This window comes from Oncorhynchus mykiss, chromosome 32, assembly GCF_013265735.2.
Source record: "Oncorhynchus mykiss isolate Arlee chromosome 32, USDA_OmykA_1.1, whole genome shotgun sequence".
Lineage (NCBI taxonomy): Eukaryota > Metazoa > Chordata > Actinopteri > Salmoniformes > Salmonidae > Oncorhynchus > Oncorhynchus mykiss.
In genome coordinates, this window is record NC_050572.1 from 15,374,197 (window position 1) to 15,393,846 (window position 19,650).

Here is a 19,650-nt window from a genome sequence, read left to right on the forward strand (position 1 = left end):
AGTAGAAGTGAATAGAGGAGAGGAGAGGAGAGAGATCAGGTAGGTAGGAGTGAATAGAGGAGAGAGATCAGGTAGGTAGGTATGAATAGAGGAGAGGAGAGAGATCAGGTAAGTAGGAGTGAATAGAGGAGAGGAGAGGAGAGGAGAGGAGAGGAGAGGAGAGGAGAGGAGAGGAGAGGAGAGAGATCCGGTAGGTAGGAGTGAATAGAGGAGAGGAGAGGAGAGAGATCAGGTAGGTAGGAGTGAATAGAGGAGAGGAGAGGAGAGGAGAGGAGAGGAGAGGAGAGGAGAGGAGAGGAGAGGAGAGGAGAGGAGAGGAGAGGAGAAGAGAGGAGAAGAGAGGGATCAAGTAGGTAGGAGTGAATAGAGGAGAGAGATCAGGTAGGTAGGAGTGAATAGAGGAGAGGAGAGGAGAGGAGAGGAGAGGAGAGGAGAGGGATCAGGTAAGTAGGAGTGAATAGAGGAGAGGAGAGGAGAGAGATCAGGTAAGTAGAAGTGAATAGAGGAGAGAGATCAGGTAGGTAGGTATGAATAGAGGAGAGGAGAGAGATCAGGTAAGTAGGAGAAGAGAGGAGAGAGATCAGGTAGATAGGAGTGAATAAAGGAGAGGAGAGGAGAGGAGAGGAGAGGAGAGGAGAGGAGAGGAGAGGAGAGAGATCAGGTAGGTAGGAGTGAATAGAGGAGAGGGGAGAGATCAGGTAGGTAGGCGTGAACAGAGGAGAGAGATCAGGTAGGTAGGTATGAATAGAGGAGAGGAGAGAGATCAGGTAGGTAGGAGTGAATAGAGGAAAGGAGAGGAGAGGAGAGAGATCAGGTAGGTAGGAGTGAATAGAGGAGAGAGATCAGGTAGGTAGGAGTGAATAGAGGAGAGGAGAGAGATCAGGTAAGTAGGAGTGAATAGAGGAGAGGAGAGAGATCAGGTAGGTAGGAGTGAATAGAGGAGAGGAGAGGAGAGAGATCAGGTAGGTAGGGGTGAATAGAGGAGAGGAGAGGAGAGAGATCAGGTAGGTAGGGGTGAATAGAGGAGAGGAGAGAGAGGGAATAAGAGCAGTCATTGTTTAGAGCAGTCACTGTTTACTATCAGTACCCCCCAACCCCCTAGCATCCAGGGATGGGGGATTTTTTTTTTTTACAAAATACCATAAAGATCAATATATCAAAACTACAAAATAGTTGTATTTTGACATGTATTTCATTTAAAATACATGTATTAAGTATTTTAAAATACATAAATATATTGCAGGTACAGTTGAAGTTGGAAGTTTACATACACTTAGGTTGGAGTCATTAAAACTCGTTTTTCAACCACTCCACAAATTTGTTGTTAACAAACTATAATTTTGGCAATTCGGTTATGACATCTACTTTGTGCATGACACAAGTAATTTTTCCAACAATTGTTCACAGATTATTTCACTGTACCGCAATTCTAGTGGGGTCAGAAGTTTACATAAACTAAGTTGACTGTGCCTTTAAACAGCTTGGAAATTTCCAGAAAATGATGTCATGGCTTTAGAAGCTTCTGATAGAGTAATTGACATCATTTGAGTCAATTGGAGGTGTACCTGTGGATGTATTTCAAGGCTTACCTTCAAACTCAGTGCCTCTTTGCTTGACATCATGGGAACATCAAAAGAAATCAGCCAAGACCTCAGAAAAAAAATGTAGACCTCCACAAGTCTGGTTCATCCTTGGGAGTAATTTCCAAACGGCTGAAGGTACCACGTTCATCTGTACAAACAATAGTACGCAAGTATAAACACCATGGGACCGCGCAGTCGTCATACCGCTCAGGAAGGAGATGAGTTCTGTCTCCTAGAGATGAACGTACTTTGGTGCAAAAAGTGCAAATCAATCCCAGAACAACAGCAAAGGACCTTGTGAAGATGCTGGAGGAAACAGGTACAAAGTATCCATATCCACAGTGAAACGAGTCTTATATCGACATAACCTGAAAGGCCGCTCAGCAAGGAAGAAGCCACTGCTCCAAAACCGCCATAAAAACAACAGACTACGGTTTGCAACTGCAGATGGGGAGAAAAATAGTACTTTTTGGAGAAATGTGAAGCAAAAATAAAACAGTTTGGCCATAATGACCATCATTATGTTTGGAGGAAAAAGGGGGATGCTTGCAAGCCGAAGAACACCATCCTAACCGTGAAGCACGGGGGTTGCAGCATCATGTTGTGGGGTGCTTTGCTGCAGGAGGGACTGGTGCACTTCACAAAATAGATGTTATCATGAGGGGAAATGATGTGGATATATTGAAGCAACATCTCAAGACATCAGTCAGGAAGTTAAAGCTTGGTCGCAAATGGGTCTTCCAAATGGACAATGACCCCAAGCATACTTCCAAAGTTGTGGCAAAATGGCTTAAGGACAACATAGTCAAGGTATTGGAGTGGCCATCACATAACCCTGACCTCAATCCCATAGAAAATATGTGGGCAGAACTGAAAAAGCGTGTGCGAGCAAGGAGGCCTACAAACCAGCTCTGTCAGGAGGAATAGCCCACAATTCACCCAACTTATTGTGGGAAGCTTGTGGAAGGCAACCTGAAACATTTGACCCAAATTTTAAGCAATTTAAAGGCAATGCTACCAAATACTAATTGATTGTATGTAAACTTATGACCCACTGGGAATGTGATGAAATAACTTAAAGATAAAATAAGTCATTCTATATACTATTATTCTGACATTTCACATTCTTAAAATAAAGTGGTTATCCTAACTGACCTAAAACAGGGAATTTTTACTAGGATTAAATGTCAGGAATTGTGAAAAACTGAGTTGAAATGTATTTGGCTAAGGTGTATGTAAACTTCCGACTTCAACTGTAGTTGGCCTGAACAGCACCAGCATTCTCATTAACATTGTACTTGCTATGACTGTGATATGTTGTTGTTAATCTACCTTAGTTGAATGCACTGACAGCCTTGAGCCTTCTTGGGTATGAATCTACAAGCTTGGCACACCTGTATTTGGGGAGTTTCTACCATTCTTCTCTGCAGATCCTCTCAAGCTCTGTCAGGTTGGATGGGGAGCGTCAATGCACAGATATTTTCAGGTCTCTCCAGAGATGTTCTTTCGGGTTCAAGTCTGGGCTCTGGCCACTCAAGAACATCCAGAGACTTGTCCCAAAGCCCCTCATGCGTTGTCTTGGCTGTGTGCTTAGGGTCGTTGTCCTGTTAGAAGGTGAACCATCACCTCAGTCTAAGGTCCTGAGCACTCTGGAGCCGGTTTTCATCAAGGATCTCTCTTTACTCGATCCTGACTAGTCTCCCAGTCCCTGCCGCTGAAAACATCCCCATAGCATGACGCTGCCACTACCGTGCTTCACCGTAGGGATGGTGCCAGGTTTCCTCCAGACGTGACGCTTGGCATTGAGGCCAAATAGTTCAATCATGGTTTCATCAGACCAGAGAATCTTGTTTCTCATGGTCTGAGAGTCAATTAGGTGCCTTTTGGCAAACTCCAAGCGGGCTGTCAAGTCACCTCCCTGACCAAGACCCTTCTCCCCCGATTGCTCAGATTTCCCGAGCGGCTAGCTTTAGGAAGTGTCTTTGTGGTTCCAAACTTATTCCATTTAAGAATGATGGAGGCCTTTGTATTCTTGGGGAATGCTGCAGAAACGTTTTGGTACCCTTCCCCAGATCTGTGCCTCGACACAATCCTGTCTCAGAGCTCTACAGACAATTCCTCGACCTCATGGCTTGGTGTTTGCTCTGACATGCACAGTCAACTCTGGGACCTTAATATAGACAGGTATGTGCCTTTCTAAGGTGTGTGCCTATCCAATTCATGTCCAATCAATTGAATTTACCACAGATGGACTGCAATCAAGTTGTAAAAACATCTCAAGGATGATCAATGGAAACAGGATGCACCTGAGGATCTAAATACACTCGTAAAGATCCAACCCTTTATTCAATCTTCACCTAAAATGACCTACCCGAATCTAACTGTATTATCTGAAAATGTAGCTAGCTAGACTATCTTACCTTTATACATCATTCATGGTTCGATGCGTCTCCTGTCGGATGCCATGGTTGCCCTTAGTTTGAAGATGTAATCCGGAGACAGGTGTTTTCTCTATCTCTTTAGCTATCATACTCAAATTCAACTGATTTCAAAACTCAGTCCATCAGAAATTGGAGAGCAACACTTATGCAGTTGTAATACACAATACACATTTTTGAAAAGCAGCGTTGGACAGGATTTCCTAGACAAACTGACCAGTTCAAATAGACAGAAACATCTCAAGGATGATCAATGGGAACAGGTTGCATCTAAGGGTCTAATATCCAACCCTTTTTTTTCAATTTTTGCCTAAAATGACAGAAGCAAATCTAACTGCCTATAGCTCAGGACCTGAAGCAAAGACATGCATATTCTTGATACCATTTGAAAGAAAACACTTTGAAGTTTGTGGAAATGTGAAATTAACGATCCTGTAGAGGTTATGTAATTAAGTCATTTCTGTTTTTTATTTTTAATAAATTAGTAAAAATGTCTAAACCTGTTTTCACTTTGTCTTTGTCTTTTTTATAATCCATTTTAGAATATGGCTGTAATGTTACAAAATCTGACCGACCAGCCCAAATCGGTCTTATGTAGCAACATTTTAGATTTAATTTTTTACATTGGATAAAAGTAGAGACTCAGAGCTACAAAATGGTATATCATACACTACAGTTGAGGAACAATGGGAATGTTAATTAATTAATTTTATTTCACCTTTCTTTAACCAGGTAGGCTAGTTGAGAACAAGTTCTCATTTACAACTTGCGATCTGGCCAAGATAAAGCAAGGCAGTTCGACACATACAACAACACATGGAATAAACAAACATTCAGTCAATAATACAGTAGAAAACATCTATATACATTGTGTGCAAATAAGGTATGATAAGGGAGGTAAGGCAATAAATAGGCCTTGGTGGCGAAGTAATTACAATGTAGCAATTAAACACTGGTGATAGATGTGCAGAAGATGAATGTGCTAGTAGAGATACTGGGGTGCAAAGGAGCAAGATAAATAAATACAGTATGGGGATGAGGTAGTTCAAAAGGGCTATTTACAGATGGGCTATGTACAGGTGCAATGATCTGTGAGCTTCTCTGACAGCTGGTGCTTAAAGCTAGTGAGGGAAATATGAGTCTCCAGCTTCATTGATTTTTGCAGTTCATTCCAGTCATTGGCAGCAGAGAACTGGAAGGAAAGTTGGACAAAGGAGGAATTGGTTTTGGGGGTGATTGGTGAAATATACCTGCTGGAGCGAGTGCTGTGGGTGGGTGCTGCTATGGTGACCAGTGAGCTGAGATAAGGCGACGCTTTACCTAGCAAAGACTTGTAGATGACCTGGAGCCAGTGGGTTTGGCGACGAGTATGAAGCGAGGGCCCGCCAACGAAAGCGTATAGGTCGCAGTGGTGGGTAGTATATGGGTCTTTGGTGACAAAACGGATGGCACTGTGATAGACTGCATCCAATTTGTTGAATAGAGTGGACTATTTTGTAAATGACATTGGATTGGTAGGATGGTCAGTTTTACGAGGGTATGTTTGGCAGCATGAGTGAAGGATGTTTGTTGCGAAATAGGAAGCCGATTCTAGATTTAATTTTGGATTGGAGATGCTTAATGTGAGTCTGAAAAGAGAGTTTACAGTCTAACCAGACACCTAGGTATTTGTAGTTGTCCACATATAAGTCGGAACCGTCCAGAGTAGTGATGCTGGATGGGCGGGTGGGTGCGGGCAGCGATCGGTTGAAGAGCATGCATTTAGTTTTACTTGCATTTAAGAGCAGTTGGAGGCCACAGAAGGAGAGTTGTATGGCATTGAAGCTCGTCTGCAGGTTAGTTAATCTTTAGGCTCGGCGGGCCGCTAGCGACCCACCTCGACAACAAAATTGCAGAGCACCAAATTCAAATAAAAAAATAGTAATAATAAACATTCATGAAAATACAAGTGCTATTCATCGGTTAAAATATTAACTTCTTGTTAAAACCTCTTTGGGCTAGGGGGCAGTATTTTGACGTCTGGATGTAAAGCGTGCCCAAACTAAACTGCCTTTTTCTCAGGCCCAGTATTTAGGATATGCATATAATTGGTAGATTTGGATAGAAGACGCTCTAAAGTTTCTAAAGTTTCTATAACTGTTAAGTATTGTCTGTGAGTATAACAGAATTGATATGGCAGGAAAAAACCCAAGGACAAACCATAAAATGTAAAGAAATTCAGCCTACTACTGTTTCCAATGGCTGTCATGTCTATTATGAGGCGAAAACCTCCCCGATTGCAGTTCCTAGGGCTTCCACTAAATGTCAACAGTCTTTAGAAAGAGTTTCAGGCTTGTTTTTGGGAAAATGAGCTACAATTTGTAGTTTTTCTGAGTGGCTCCGATTTTGGCTGTTGTGTTTTCATGCTCGTGGATGAGAGCGCGTCCTTTGTTGTTTATCTCCGGTAAAGACAATAATGATTCTCCGTCTTAAATTTTATCGTTTATTTATGTATTAAGGTACCTGAGGTTTGATTTTAAACATTGTTTGACTTGTTTGGAAAAGTTTATTGGTAGCGTTTGGGATTCAGTTTGTTTGCGTTTTGAAGGAGGGAAACCGATGGATTATTGAATGAAGCGTGCCAGCTAAACTGAGTTTTTGGGGATATAAAGAAGGACTATCGAAAAAAAGCACAATTTGTGATGAAACTGTGACCTTTTGGAGTGCCAACAGAAGAAGATCTTCCAAGGTAAGGCATTTATTTTATCGCTATTTCTGACTTTTTTTCATGCTTTTGTATGCGGGGCGCTGTCCTCGCATGGTGTGCTTTTGCCGTAAAGCTTTTTTGATATCTGACAAGCTTTATTTTGATGTATGACACTTGTATTTTCATGAATGTTAAATATTTATATTTCTGTTATTTGAATTTAGCGCTCTGCAATTTCACCGGATGTTGTCGAGGTGGGTCGCTAGCGGAATGCCTGCGCCAGAAAGGTTAATCCAGCCGCTTTGTCAGATTTCAAAAAGGCTTTACGGCGTAAGCATACCATGCGATTATCTGAGGACAGTGCCCTGCTTACAGAAGCATACAAACATTTTCCAACCAAGCAGAGGCATCACGAAAGTCAGAAAGATCGATGTTGGCAATCCAAAGGGTCCCAGCTACACAATAAATGGTTGTTTTGTTCGATAAAGTCCCTCTATATATCCCAAAAAGTCAGTTTTGTTGGCGTGTTTTGTTCAGTAATCCACTGGCTCAAAGGCGGTCAAAACATGCAGACGAATACATCCTAATAGTACCAGTAAAGTTAATCGAAACATGTCAAATGATGTTTATATTTAATCCTCAGGTTGTCAATTATCTAAATAATCAATAATATTTCAACCGGACAATAGCGTATTCAATAGAAAGGAAAAATAACGAAGAGCGCGCACACAGTCACGCGCGCAAACCAGTACTGCATGATTCCATAGACCACTTACCAAAAGGTCTTATTCGGCGTCGTTTTTCAAAAAACAAGCCTGAAATCATGTCTAAATACTGTTGACAGATAGTGGAAGCCAAAGGAACTGCAATCTGAGCGCTAAACCCTACATAGTCAATAGGCTTTCAACGGAAAACCACTCACATCAAATAAATCCATTTCCTGCATGGATTTTCCTCTGGTTTTCGCCTGCCATATCAGTTCTGTTATACTCACAGACAGTGTTTTCTATCCAAATATACCAATTATATGCATATCCTTGCCCATCCTTGTCCCCCTGTCGCCCGTTCTAAATATTTATTGGAGGATTTTTATTTTTGTATTACTTGTAACGGTTTTGGGTAATTCAAATTCTTGTGCTGTTAGGGGAATAACCTGTTAGGGGAATAACCTGTTAGGGGAATAACCTGTGTGTAAATGTAATCTGTTGCTGTATTTATTTGTGTTATCTGTGATCGTTTTGTTTGCCCTGTGTAGTTTCATAATCATTGTACCTAAACTGTATGTGTAAACATGTATACGCAGGGCCCAGCTGTAAGAGACCTTGGTCTCAGTCTGTGTTCCTTGTTGAAATAAAGGTATAATAATCCTAGCTTCTGGGCCTGAGTAACAGGCAGTTTACTTTGGGCACGTTTGTCATCCAAACTTCTAAATACTGCTTCTTAGCATAAAGAAGTTTAACACAGTGTCCAAAGAAGAGCCAGAAGTATACAGAATGGTGTCGTCTGCGTAGAGGTGGATCAGAGACTCACCAGCAGCAAGAGCAACATCATTGATGTATACAGAGAAGAGAGTCGGCCCGAGAATTGAACTCTGTGGCACCCCCATAGAGACTGCCAGAGGTCCAGACAACAGGCCCTCCGATTTGACACACTGAACTCTATCAGAGATGTTGTTGGTGATCTAGGCGAGGCAGTCATTTGAGACACCAAGGCTGTTGAGTCTGCCGATAAGAGTGACAGAGTCGAAAGCCTTGGCCAGGTTGATGAATACGGCTGCACAGTATTGTCTCTTATCGATGGCGGTTATGATATCGTTTAGGACCTTGAGCGTGGCTGAGGTGCACCCATGACCAGCTCTGAAACCAGATTGCATAGCAGAGAAGGTACGGTGGAATTCGACATGGTCGGTAATCTGTTTGTTAACTTGGCTTTCGAATGCCTTAGAAAGGCAGGGTAGGATAGATATAGGTCTATAGCAGTTTGGGTCTAGAGTGTTTCCCCCTTTGAAGAGGGGGATGACCGCGGCAGCTTTCCAATCTTTGGGAATCTCGGACGATACGAAAGAGAGGTTGAACAGGCTAGTAATAGGGTTGCAAAAATTTCGGCACATAACTTTCAAAAGAGAGGGTCCAGATTGTCTAGCCCGGCTGATTTGTAGGGGTCCAGATTTTGCAGCTCTTTCAGATCATCAGCTATCTGGATTTGGGTGAAGGAGAAATGGGGGCGGCTTGGGCGAGTTGCTGTGGGGGGTGTAGGGCTGTTGGCCGGGGTAGGGGTAGCCAGGTGGAAAGCATGGCCAGCCGTAGAAAAATGCTTATTGAAATTCTCAATTATAGCGGATTTATCGGTGGTGACAGTGTTTCCTAGCCTCAGGACAGCTGGGAGGAGGTGCTCTTATTCTCCATGGACTTTACAGTGTCCCAAAACTTTTTTGAGTTTGTGCTACAGGATGAAAATGTCTGTTTATAAATAGCCTTAGCTTTCCTAACTGCCTGTGTATGTTAGTTCCTAACTTTCTGAAAAGTTACATATCACGGGGGATATTCAATGCTAATGCAGAACGCCACAGGGTGTTTTTGTGCTGGTCAAGGGCAGTCAGGTGGTTCTACATTTCTTGAATGGGGCATGCTTATGTAAGATGGTGAGGAAGGCACTATAGATCTGGTCTATAGCAAGCGGCAACTTGTTTCTGGAAAGTTGTCAAACTAACCAACCAACTGTCGAACTAACCAACTATCTATCGAACTAACCAACTATTGAACTTACCAACTATTGAACTAATCAACTAACCAACTATCTATCGAACCAACCAACTATCGAACTAACCAACTAACTGTTGAACTAACCAACTATCCAACTATTCAACTAACCAACTGTCCAACTATCGAACTAAACAACTATCGAACTAACCAACTGTCTAACTAACCAACCAACTGTCGAACTAACCAACTAACTGTCAAACTAACCAACTAACCAACTATCTATCGAACTAGCCAACTATCGAACTAACCAACTAACTGTCAAACTAACAAACTATCCAACTATCGAACTAACCAACTATCCAACTATCCAACTAACCAACTATCTATGTAACCAACTATCGAACTAACCAACTGTCAAACTAACCAACTAACTGTCAAATTAACTAACCAACTATTAAACTAACCAACTGTCAAACTAACCAACTGTCAAACTAACTAACCAACTGTCAAACTAACTAACCAACTGTCGAACTAACCAACTATCTATGAAACTATCTATCGAACTAACCAACTATCTAACCAACCAACTGTCGAACTAACCAACTAACTGTCGAACTAACCAACTAACTGTCAAACTAACAAGATATCCAACTATTGAACTAACCAACTATCCAACTATCTATGTAACCAACTATCGAACTAACCAACTAACCAACTGTCGAACTAACCAACTAACTATCGAACTAACTAACCAACTATTGAACTAACGAACTGTCAAACTAACCAACTGTCAAACTAACCAACCAACTGTCGAACTAATCAACCAACTGTTGAACTATCCAACTATCTATGTAACTAACTATCAAACTAATCAACTGTCTAACTAACTAACCAACTGTCGAACTAACCAACTGTCGAACTAACCAACTGTCGAACTAACAAACTGTTGAACTAACCAACTGTCGAACTAACCAACTGTCGAACTAACCAACAACTGTCAAACTAACCAACTAATTGTCAAACTAACCAACTATCGAACTAACCAACTATCAAACTAACCAGCTATCTACGTAACTAACTATCGAACTAACCAACTATCGAACTGACCAACTGTCGAACTAACCAACTGCTGAACTAACCAACTAACTGTCAAACTAACCAACTATCCAACTAACCAACTATCTATCGAACTAACCAACTATTGAACTAACCAACTAACTGTCAAACTAACAAGCTATCCAACTGTCGAACTAACCAACAACTGTCGAACTAACCAACTAACTGTCAAACTAACCAGCTATCCAACTTCTCAACTATCTATGTAACTAAATATTGAACTAACCAACTGTCGAGCTAACCAACTAACTGTCTAACTAACCAACAACTGTCGAACTAACCAACTAACTGTCAAACTAACCAACTAACTGTCGAACTAACCAACTAACTGTCAAACCAAGCAACTATCCAACTATCGAAATAACCAACTATCTATCGAACTAACCAACTATCGAACTAACCAACTTTCGAACTAACCAAGTAACTATCGAACTAACCAACTAACCAACTATCGAACTAACCAACTATCTATGTAACTTACTATCGAACTAACCAGCTATCAAACTAACTAACCTACTAACCAAATATCTATCTAACCAACTATCGAACTAACCAACTAACTATCAAACTAACCCTCTATCGAATTAACCAACCAACTGTCAAGCTAACCAACTATCGAACCAACCAACCAACTTTCGAACTAACCAACCAACTGTCAAACTAACCAACTGTTGAACTAACCAACCAACTGTCAAACTAACCAACTGTCGAAATAACCAACCAACTGTCGAACTAACCAACCAACTGTTGAATTAACCAACCAACCAACCAACCAACCAACTATCTATCGAAATAACCAACTAACTATTGAACTAGCCAACTAACTGTCGAACTAACCAACTAACTATTGAACTAACTAACCAACTATTGAACTAACCAACTGTCCATCTAACCAACTGTCAAACTAACCAACCAACTGTCAAACTAACCAACCAACTGTCGAACTAACCAACTAACTGTCAAACTAACCAACCAACTGTCGAACTAACCAACCAACTATCTATCAAACTAACCAACCAACTGTTGAGCTAACCAACTAACTGTTGAACTAACCAACTAACTATTGAACTAACTAACCAACTATTGAACTAACCAACTGTTGATCTAACCAACTGTCAAACGAACCAACCGTCAAACTAACCAACCAACTGTTAAACTAACCAACCAACTGTCAAACTAACCAACTAACTGTCAAACTAACCAACCAACTGTCGAACTAACCAACCAACTATCTATCAAAATAATCAACTATCGAACTAACTAACCAACTGTCGAACTAACCAACCGACTGTCGAACTAACCAACCAACTGTCGAACTAACCAACCGACTGTCGAACTAACCAACCGACTGTCGAACTAACCAACCGACTGTCGAACTAACCAACTAACTGTCAAACTAACCAACCAACTGTCGAACTAACCAACCAACTATCTATCAAAATAATCAACTATCGAACTAACTAACCAACTGTCGAACTAACCAACCGACTGTCGAACTAACCAACCAACTGTCGAACTAACCAACCGACTGTCGAACTAACCAACCGACTGTCGAACTAACCAACCGACTGTCGAACTAACCAACCGACTGTCGAACTAACCAACCAACTGTCGAACTAACCAACCAACTGTCGAACTAACCAACCAACTATCTATCAAAATAATCAACTATCGAACTAACTAACCAACTGTCGAACTAACCAACCGACTGTCGAACTAACCAACCAACTGTCGAACTAACCAACCAACTATCTATCGAAATAACCGACTATCGAACTAATCAACCAACTATCCAACCGTCAAACCAACCAAATATCAAAATAATCAACTATCGAACTAACTAACCAACTGTCGAACTAACCAACCGACTGTCGAACTAACCAACCAACTGTCGAACTAACCAACCGACTGTCGAACTAACCAACCGACTGTCGAACTAACCAACCGACTGTCGAACTAACCAACCAACTGTCGAACTAACCAACCAACTGTCGAACTAACCAACCAACTATCTATCAAAATAATCAACTATCGAACTAACTAACCAACTGTCGAACTAACCAACCGACTGTCGAACTAACCAACCAACTGTCGAACTAACCAACCAACTATCTATCGAAATAACCGACTATCGAACTAATCAACCAACTATCCAACCTTCAAACCAACCAAATATCCAACTATCTATCGAACTAACCAACTATCGAACTAACCAACTTTCGAACTAACCAACTAACCAACTATCGAACTAACCAACTACCTATGTAACTTACTATTGAACTAACCAACTATCTATCTAATTATCTATCGAACTAACCAACCATCGAACTAACCAACTATCTATCTAATTATCTATCGAACTAACCAACTATCGAACTAACCAACTATCTATCTAATTATCTATCGAACTAACCAACTATCGAACTAACCAACTATCTATCTAATTATCTATCGAACTAACCAACTATCGAACTAACCAACTATCTATCTAATTATCTATCAAACTAACCAACTATCGAACTAACCAACTATCTATCTAATTATCTATCGAACTAACCAACTATCTATCTAAATATCTATCGAACTAACCAACTATCTATCTAATTATCTATCGAACTAACCAACTATCTATCTAATTAGCTATCGAACTAACCAACTATCTATCTAATTATCTATCGAACTAACCAACTATCTATTTAATTATCTATCGAACTAACCAACTATCTATCTAATTATCTATCGAACTAACCAACTATCTATCTAATTATCTATCTATCGAACTAACCAACTATCTATCTAATTATCTATCGAACTAACCAACTATCTATCTAATTATCTATCGAACTAACCAACTTTCGAACTAACTAACTATCTATCAGTGGTGGAAAAAGTACTAAATTGTCATACTTGAGTAAATGTAAAGCTACCTTAATAGAAAATTACTCAAATGGGGGCCTCCCGGGTGGCGCAGTGGTTAAGGGCGCTGTACTGCAGCGCCAGCTGTGCCATCAGAGCCCTGGGTTCGCGCCCAGGCTTTGTCGTAACCGACCGCGACCGGGAGGTCCGTTGGCCTAGCGTCGCCCGGGTTAGGGAGGGCTTGGTCAGTAGGGGTGTCCTTGTCTCATCGCGCACCAGCGACTCCTGTGGCGGGCTGGGCGCAGTGTACGCTAGCCAAGGTGGCCAGGTGCACGGTGTTTCCTCCGGTGCATTGGTGCGGCTGGCTTCCGGGTTGGATGTGCGCTGTGTTAAAGAAGCAGCGGCTTGGTTGGTTGTGTATCGGAGGACGCATGACTTTCAACCTTTGTCTCTCCCGAGCCCGTACGGGAGTTGTAGCGATGAGACAAGATAGTAGCTACTACAACAATTGGATACTACAAAATTGAGATGGAGAAAAGGGGGTAAAAATTCAAAAAAAAAAATTACTCAAAAGTAAATGTCACCCAGTAAAATACTACTTGTCTAAAAGTATTATGTTTAAAAAAAAATACTTAAGTATCAAAAGTAAAACTATAAATAATTTAAAATTAATTATTTTCCTAATAAACAAACGATTTATTTTATTTTTTATTGACGGATAGCCAGGGGCACACTCCGACACTCAGACATAATTCACAAATTAAGCATTTATGTTTACTGAGTCTGCCAGATCAGATGCAGTAGGGATGACCAGGGATGTTCTCTTGATAAGTGTGTGAATTGTCAAAATATAACGAGTACATTTTGAGTGTCAAGGACAATATATGGAGTAAAAAGTACATTTTATTTCGGAATGTAGTGAAGTAAAAGTAATGTTGCAATAATATAAACAGTAAAGTATAGTACAGATACCCAAAGTACTTTGAATTATTTTTACTTAAGTACTTTACACCACTGCTATCTATCTAACACATACTTTTGGTCTTGTAGTGTATTAAGTTCAGTTAGCAAATACTCTTATCGCCCCATAGGGCTATCAGACTTCTGATCCCAATGCAGGGTGAAAAGGGCCACAAAATAGTAATTTAAGTAAATTAAATACATATTTCAAACACATGTAACAGAAATACTGCCCAACTCTGCTAGCCCCCCCCCCCCCCCCAAAAAAAAGAGATCCTAATCAAATCTAATCAGACATCCAACACAGTACACACAAGAAAATTCTAACTATGATCTATGACTGATCAGATTCTGTTCTGTGTTTTTAACTTATGGCCACATATTAGGAATATTCCTTGACACAGAAGTACAGCCCTAGAAATTACATGATAGGGGGCTTTGTCTATTCTATATTTAGAACTCTCTGTCTGAAACCTCCACCACTCCCTCTCCCTCCCCAGGTAAGGGTGACCTGATCGGGGCCAACATGTCTATAGATGACCGGGTGATAAAGACCAACGCAGATGTGAAGGCCCTAACCTACTGTGACCTGCAGTGTATCAACCTGAGTGGTCTGTATGAGGTACTGGACCTCTACCCAGAGTACACCAGCCGCTTTGTCCAAGACATCCATCTGGACCTCACATACAACCTGAGGGAGGGACACGAGTGCCATGTGAGTGACGTAAAACACCCACACAGTTACACATGGAATCAGGCACGCACACACACACACACAGTAAGACCATGCTCAACAAGCTGTATAGGGCCATAGGTAAACAAGAAAATGCTCATCCGGAGGCGGCGCTCCTAGTGGCCAGTGACTTTACTGCAGGAAACTGGAATGCGTTTAAACTAATTTCTACCAGCATGTCACCTGTGCAAGTAGAGGGGAAAAACTCTTCATCACCCTTACTCCACATACAGAGACGCATACAAAGCTCTCCCTTGTCCTCCCTTTGGCAAATCTGACAATAACTCTTTCCTCCTGATTCCTGCTTACAAGCAAAAACTCAAACAGGAAGTACCAGGGACGCGCTCAATACGGAAGTGGTCAGATGAAGTGGAAACTATCACGGATTACAAGGGAAACCCAGTCGTGAGCTGCCCAGTGATGTGAGCCTACCAGATGAGCTAAATACCCTCTATTGGTCGAGAGCTTCAAGTTCCTCAGTGTCCACATCGCTAAGGAATTATCATGGTCCACACACAGCAACACCGCCATGAAGAGGGCACGACAATGCCTCTTCCCCCTCAGGATGATGAAAAGATTCAGCATGGGCCCTCAGATCCTCAAAACATTCTATAGCTGCACCATTAAGAGCATCTTGACTTGCTGCATCACCGCTCGGTATGGCATCTGCTTGGCATCCGACCGCAAGGCGCTTCAGAGGGTAGTGTGTACGGCCCAGTAAATCACAGGTGCCGAGCTCCCCGCCATCCAGGACCTCTATACCAGCCGGTGTCAGAGGAAGGCCCTGAGAATTGGCAAAGTCACCCAAGTCACAGATTGTTCTCTCTGCTACCAAATGGCAAGCAGTACTAATGTACTAAGTCTGGGACCAACCGGACCCTAAACAGCTTCTACACCCAAGCCATAAGACTGCTAAATAGTTAGTTAAATTGTTAACAAATAGCTACCCGGACCTTCTGCATTGACCCATTTTGCACAGACTCTTTTGACTCATCACATACGCTGATGCTACTCTTCATTATCTATCATGTTGACTAGTCATTTTATCCCTACCTATGTGTAAATATGTAACCCAGTTACCTCGTACCCCTGCACATCGACTCGCTACTGGTCCCATATGTATGTAGCCAAGTTATCCTTACTCATTGTGTATTTATGTGCTATTATTTTTCTATTATTTCTCTTTTTTCTCTGTGCACATGCGCACAAACACACACAAGCGCACACACACACACACACAAGCGCACACACACACACACACACACAAGCACACACACACACACACATATTATATTTTATTATATTTAATGGCAAATTAATAGCACTTAGCAATATTTTTACTCTAGTCCTGTTGTCACTACTATTAAACATTGTTTCATTTCACAGTAAGAATCGAGGTAGTGTGAGCACAGAGAGAGAGCCAGAGAGAGTGAAGAGAGGTAGAGTGAGGATATATATAGAGAGAGAGTGAGTGAGGATATAGAGAGAGCCAGAGAGAGAGAAGATGAAGTGCAGAAACAGCCTGGGCTGCTGCTGTAATTACAGTCAGGTGTGTCTCCTCCTGCTGCCCAAATAACACTGTCCCACTCGCAAACACACACACACACACACACACATATGCACATGCTCATGCACATGCACATGCACACACACACATGCACACACACACACACACACACACACGCACGCACACACACACACATGCACACACACACACACACACACACACACACACACACACACACACACACACACACACACACACACATTATTTTCTTCTATCCTTGTGGGAACCTAAAATTAATTTCCATTCAATAGCCTACTTTATTTAAACCTAACCCTTACCCTTACCCTAACCCTAACCCTAACCCTAAACTTAACCACTAACCCCTTACCCTAACCCTAATTGTAACCCTAACCCTAATTGTAAACCTAACCCCTAAGCTTAAAATAGCCTTGTCAAATTCTCCTTGTTTTACTACCCTTGGGTGGACTTTTGGGGATTTTAGGTCCTCACAAGGATAGAAGAACCAACACTCACACACACCCTCAGACACTGCTGCAGGGCAACATGTGATACTAAAGTATTGAGAGCGGCAGGCCAAGATAAGGACAGAGACTTTGGGGAAGGTTAGAAGAGGGGTTATCTCAGAAGAGATTTCCTGTAACAACATTATGGCATACACAGTTTTCAGTGGTGTAAAGTGGTTAAGTAAAAATACCTTAAAGCACTACTTAAATAGTTTTTGGGGGTATCTGTACTTTACTTTACTATTACATTTTTTTTTACAACTTTTACTTTTACTTCACTAAATTCCAAAATAAAATAATTTACTTTTTACTCCATACATTTTCCCTGACACCCAAAAGTACTTCTTACATTTTAAATGCATAGCAGGACAGAAAATGGTCAAATTCGCATACTTATCAAAAGAACATCCCTGGTCATCCCTAATGCGTCTGATCTGGCAGACTCACTAAACACAAATGCTTTGTTTGTAAAACATTTTTTTTTATCTTACCTTTATTTAACTAGGCAAGTCAGTTAAGAACAAGTTCTTATTTTCAATGATGGCCTAGGAACAGTGGGGTTAACTGCCTGTTCAGGGGCAGAACGACCAATTTTTCCCTCGTCAGCTCAGGGATTCGCTCAGGGAAAATTGCGCTGCCTGGTTTGTTTCATATAAGGAATTTTAAATTACTCATACTTTTTATGTTTGAAACTTAAGTATATTTTAGTAATTACATGTACTTTTGATACTAGTATATTTAAAACCAAATACTTTTAGACTTTTACTCAAGTAGTATTTTACTGGGTGACTTTCACTTTTACTTGAGTCATTTTCTATTAAGGTATCTTAGAGTGTTGGGCCAGTAACCGAAAGATTGCTGGATGGAATCCTCGAGCTGATAAGGTAAAAATCTGTCTTCTTCCCCTGGGCAACTGTTCCCCGGGCTCCGAAGACGTGGATATCAATTATGACAGCCCCCCGCACCTCTCTGATTCAGAGGGGTTGGGTTTCAGTTGAATGCATTCAGTTGTACAAATGACTAGATATCCCCCTTTCCCCTTCCTTTACTTTTACTCAAGCATAACAATTGGTTATTTTTTTCCACCACTGACAGTTTCTGAGAGGAAGGATAACATCTGGGTTGGGCTGTGCTAACATTATAGACATGTTGAATTCACTCCCTTTTCTCTTCCATCTTTTTACAGGTCATATCCAGATTGTCCACCAAACCATTGGACAAACAGGTACTGGCTCAGCAGACACTGGGGGCAGCAGGTAGCCTAGTGGTTAGAGCCGACGAGGTGAAAAACCTGTCTGTGCCCTTGAAGAAAGCACAAAACCCCTAGCTTGTTCCTGGGGTGCCCTACTACTATGGCTGACCCTGTAAAACAACACATTTCACTGCACTTATTGTACTACTATGGCTGACCCTGTAAAACAACACATATCACTGCACTTATTGTGCTACTTTGGCTGACCCTGTAAAACAACACATACAGTGCCTTGCGAAAGTATTCGGCCCCCTTGAACTTTGCGACCTTTTACCACATTTCAGGCTTCAAACATAAAGATATAAAACTGTATTTTTTTGTGAAGAATCAACAACAAGTGGGACACAATCATGAAGTGGAACGACATTTATTGGATATTTCAAACTTTTTTAACAAATCAAAAACTGAAAAATTGGGCGTGCAAAATTATTCAGCCCCCTTAAGTTAATACTTTGTAGCGCCACCTTTTGCTGCGATTACAGCTGTAAGTCGCTTGGGGTATGTCTCTATCAGTTTTGCACATCGAGAGACTGAAATGTTTTCCCATTCCTCCTTGCAAAACAGCTCGAGCTCAGTGAGGTTGGATGGAGAGCATTTGTGAACAGCAGTTTTCAGTTCTTTCCACAGATTCTCGATTGGATTCAGGTCTGGACTTTGACTTGGCCATTCTAACACCTAGATATGTTTATTTTTGAACCATTCCATTGTAGATTTTGCTTTATGTTTTGGATCATTGTCTTGTTGGAAGACAAATCTCCGTCCCAGTCTCAGGTCTTTTGCAGACTCCATCAGGTTTTCTTCCAGAATGGTCCTGTATTTGGCTCCATCCATCTTCCCATCAATTTTAACCATCTTCCCTGTCCCTGCTGAAGAAAAGCAGGCCCAAACCATGATGCTGCCACCACCATGTTTGACAGTGGGGATGGTGTGTTCAGCTGTGTTGCTTTTACGCCAAACATAACGTTTTGCATTGTTGCCAAAATGTTCAATTTTGGTTTCATTTGACCAGAGCACCTTCTTCCACATGTTTGGTGTGTCTCCCAGGTGGCTTGTGGCAAACTTTAAACAACACTTTTTATGGATATCTTTAAGAAATGGCTTTCTTCTTGCCACTCTTCCATAAAGGCCAGATTTGTGCAATATACGACTGATTGTTGTCCTATGGACAGAGTCTCCCACCTCAGCTGTAGATCTCTGCAGTTCATCCAGAGTGATCATGGGCCTCTTGGCTACATCTCTGATCAGTCTTCTCCCTGTATGAGCTGAAAGTTTAGAGGGACGGCCAGGTCTTGG

At 41.4% G+C, this 19,650-nt stretch overlaps 1 protein-coding gene across 1 annotated transcript in view; it reads left to right on the forward strand.

Annotated features, from left to right (window-relative positions):
* LOC110489387 (potassium voltage-gated channel subfamily H member 8-like) overlaps positions 1 to 19,650 on the forward strand; it is a 68,434-nt gene that overhangs the window by 44,130 nt on the left and 4,654 nt on the right. Inside the window, 2 exon segments of the mRNA XM_036971847.1 lie at positions 14,842 to 15,056; positions 18,292 to 18,330. Of these exon segments, the coding sequence (XP_036827742.1) occupies positions 14,842 to 15,056; positions 18,292 to 18,330 (254 nt within the window).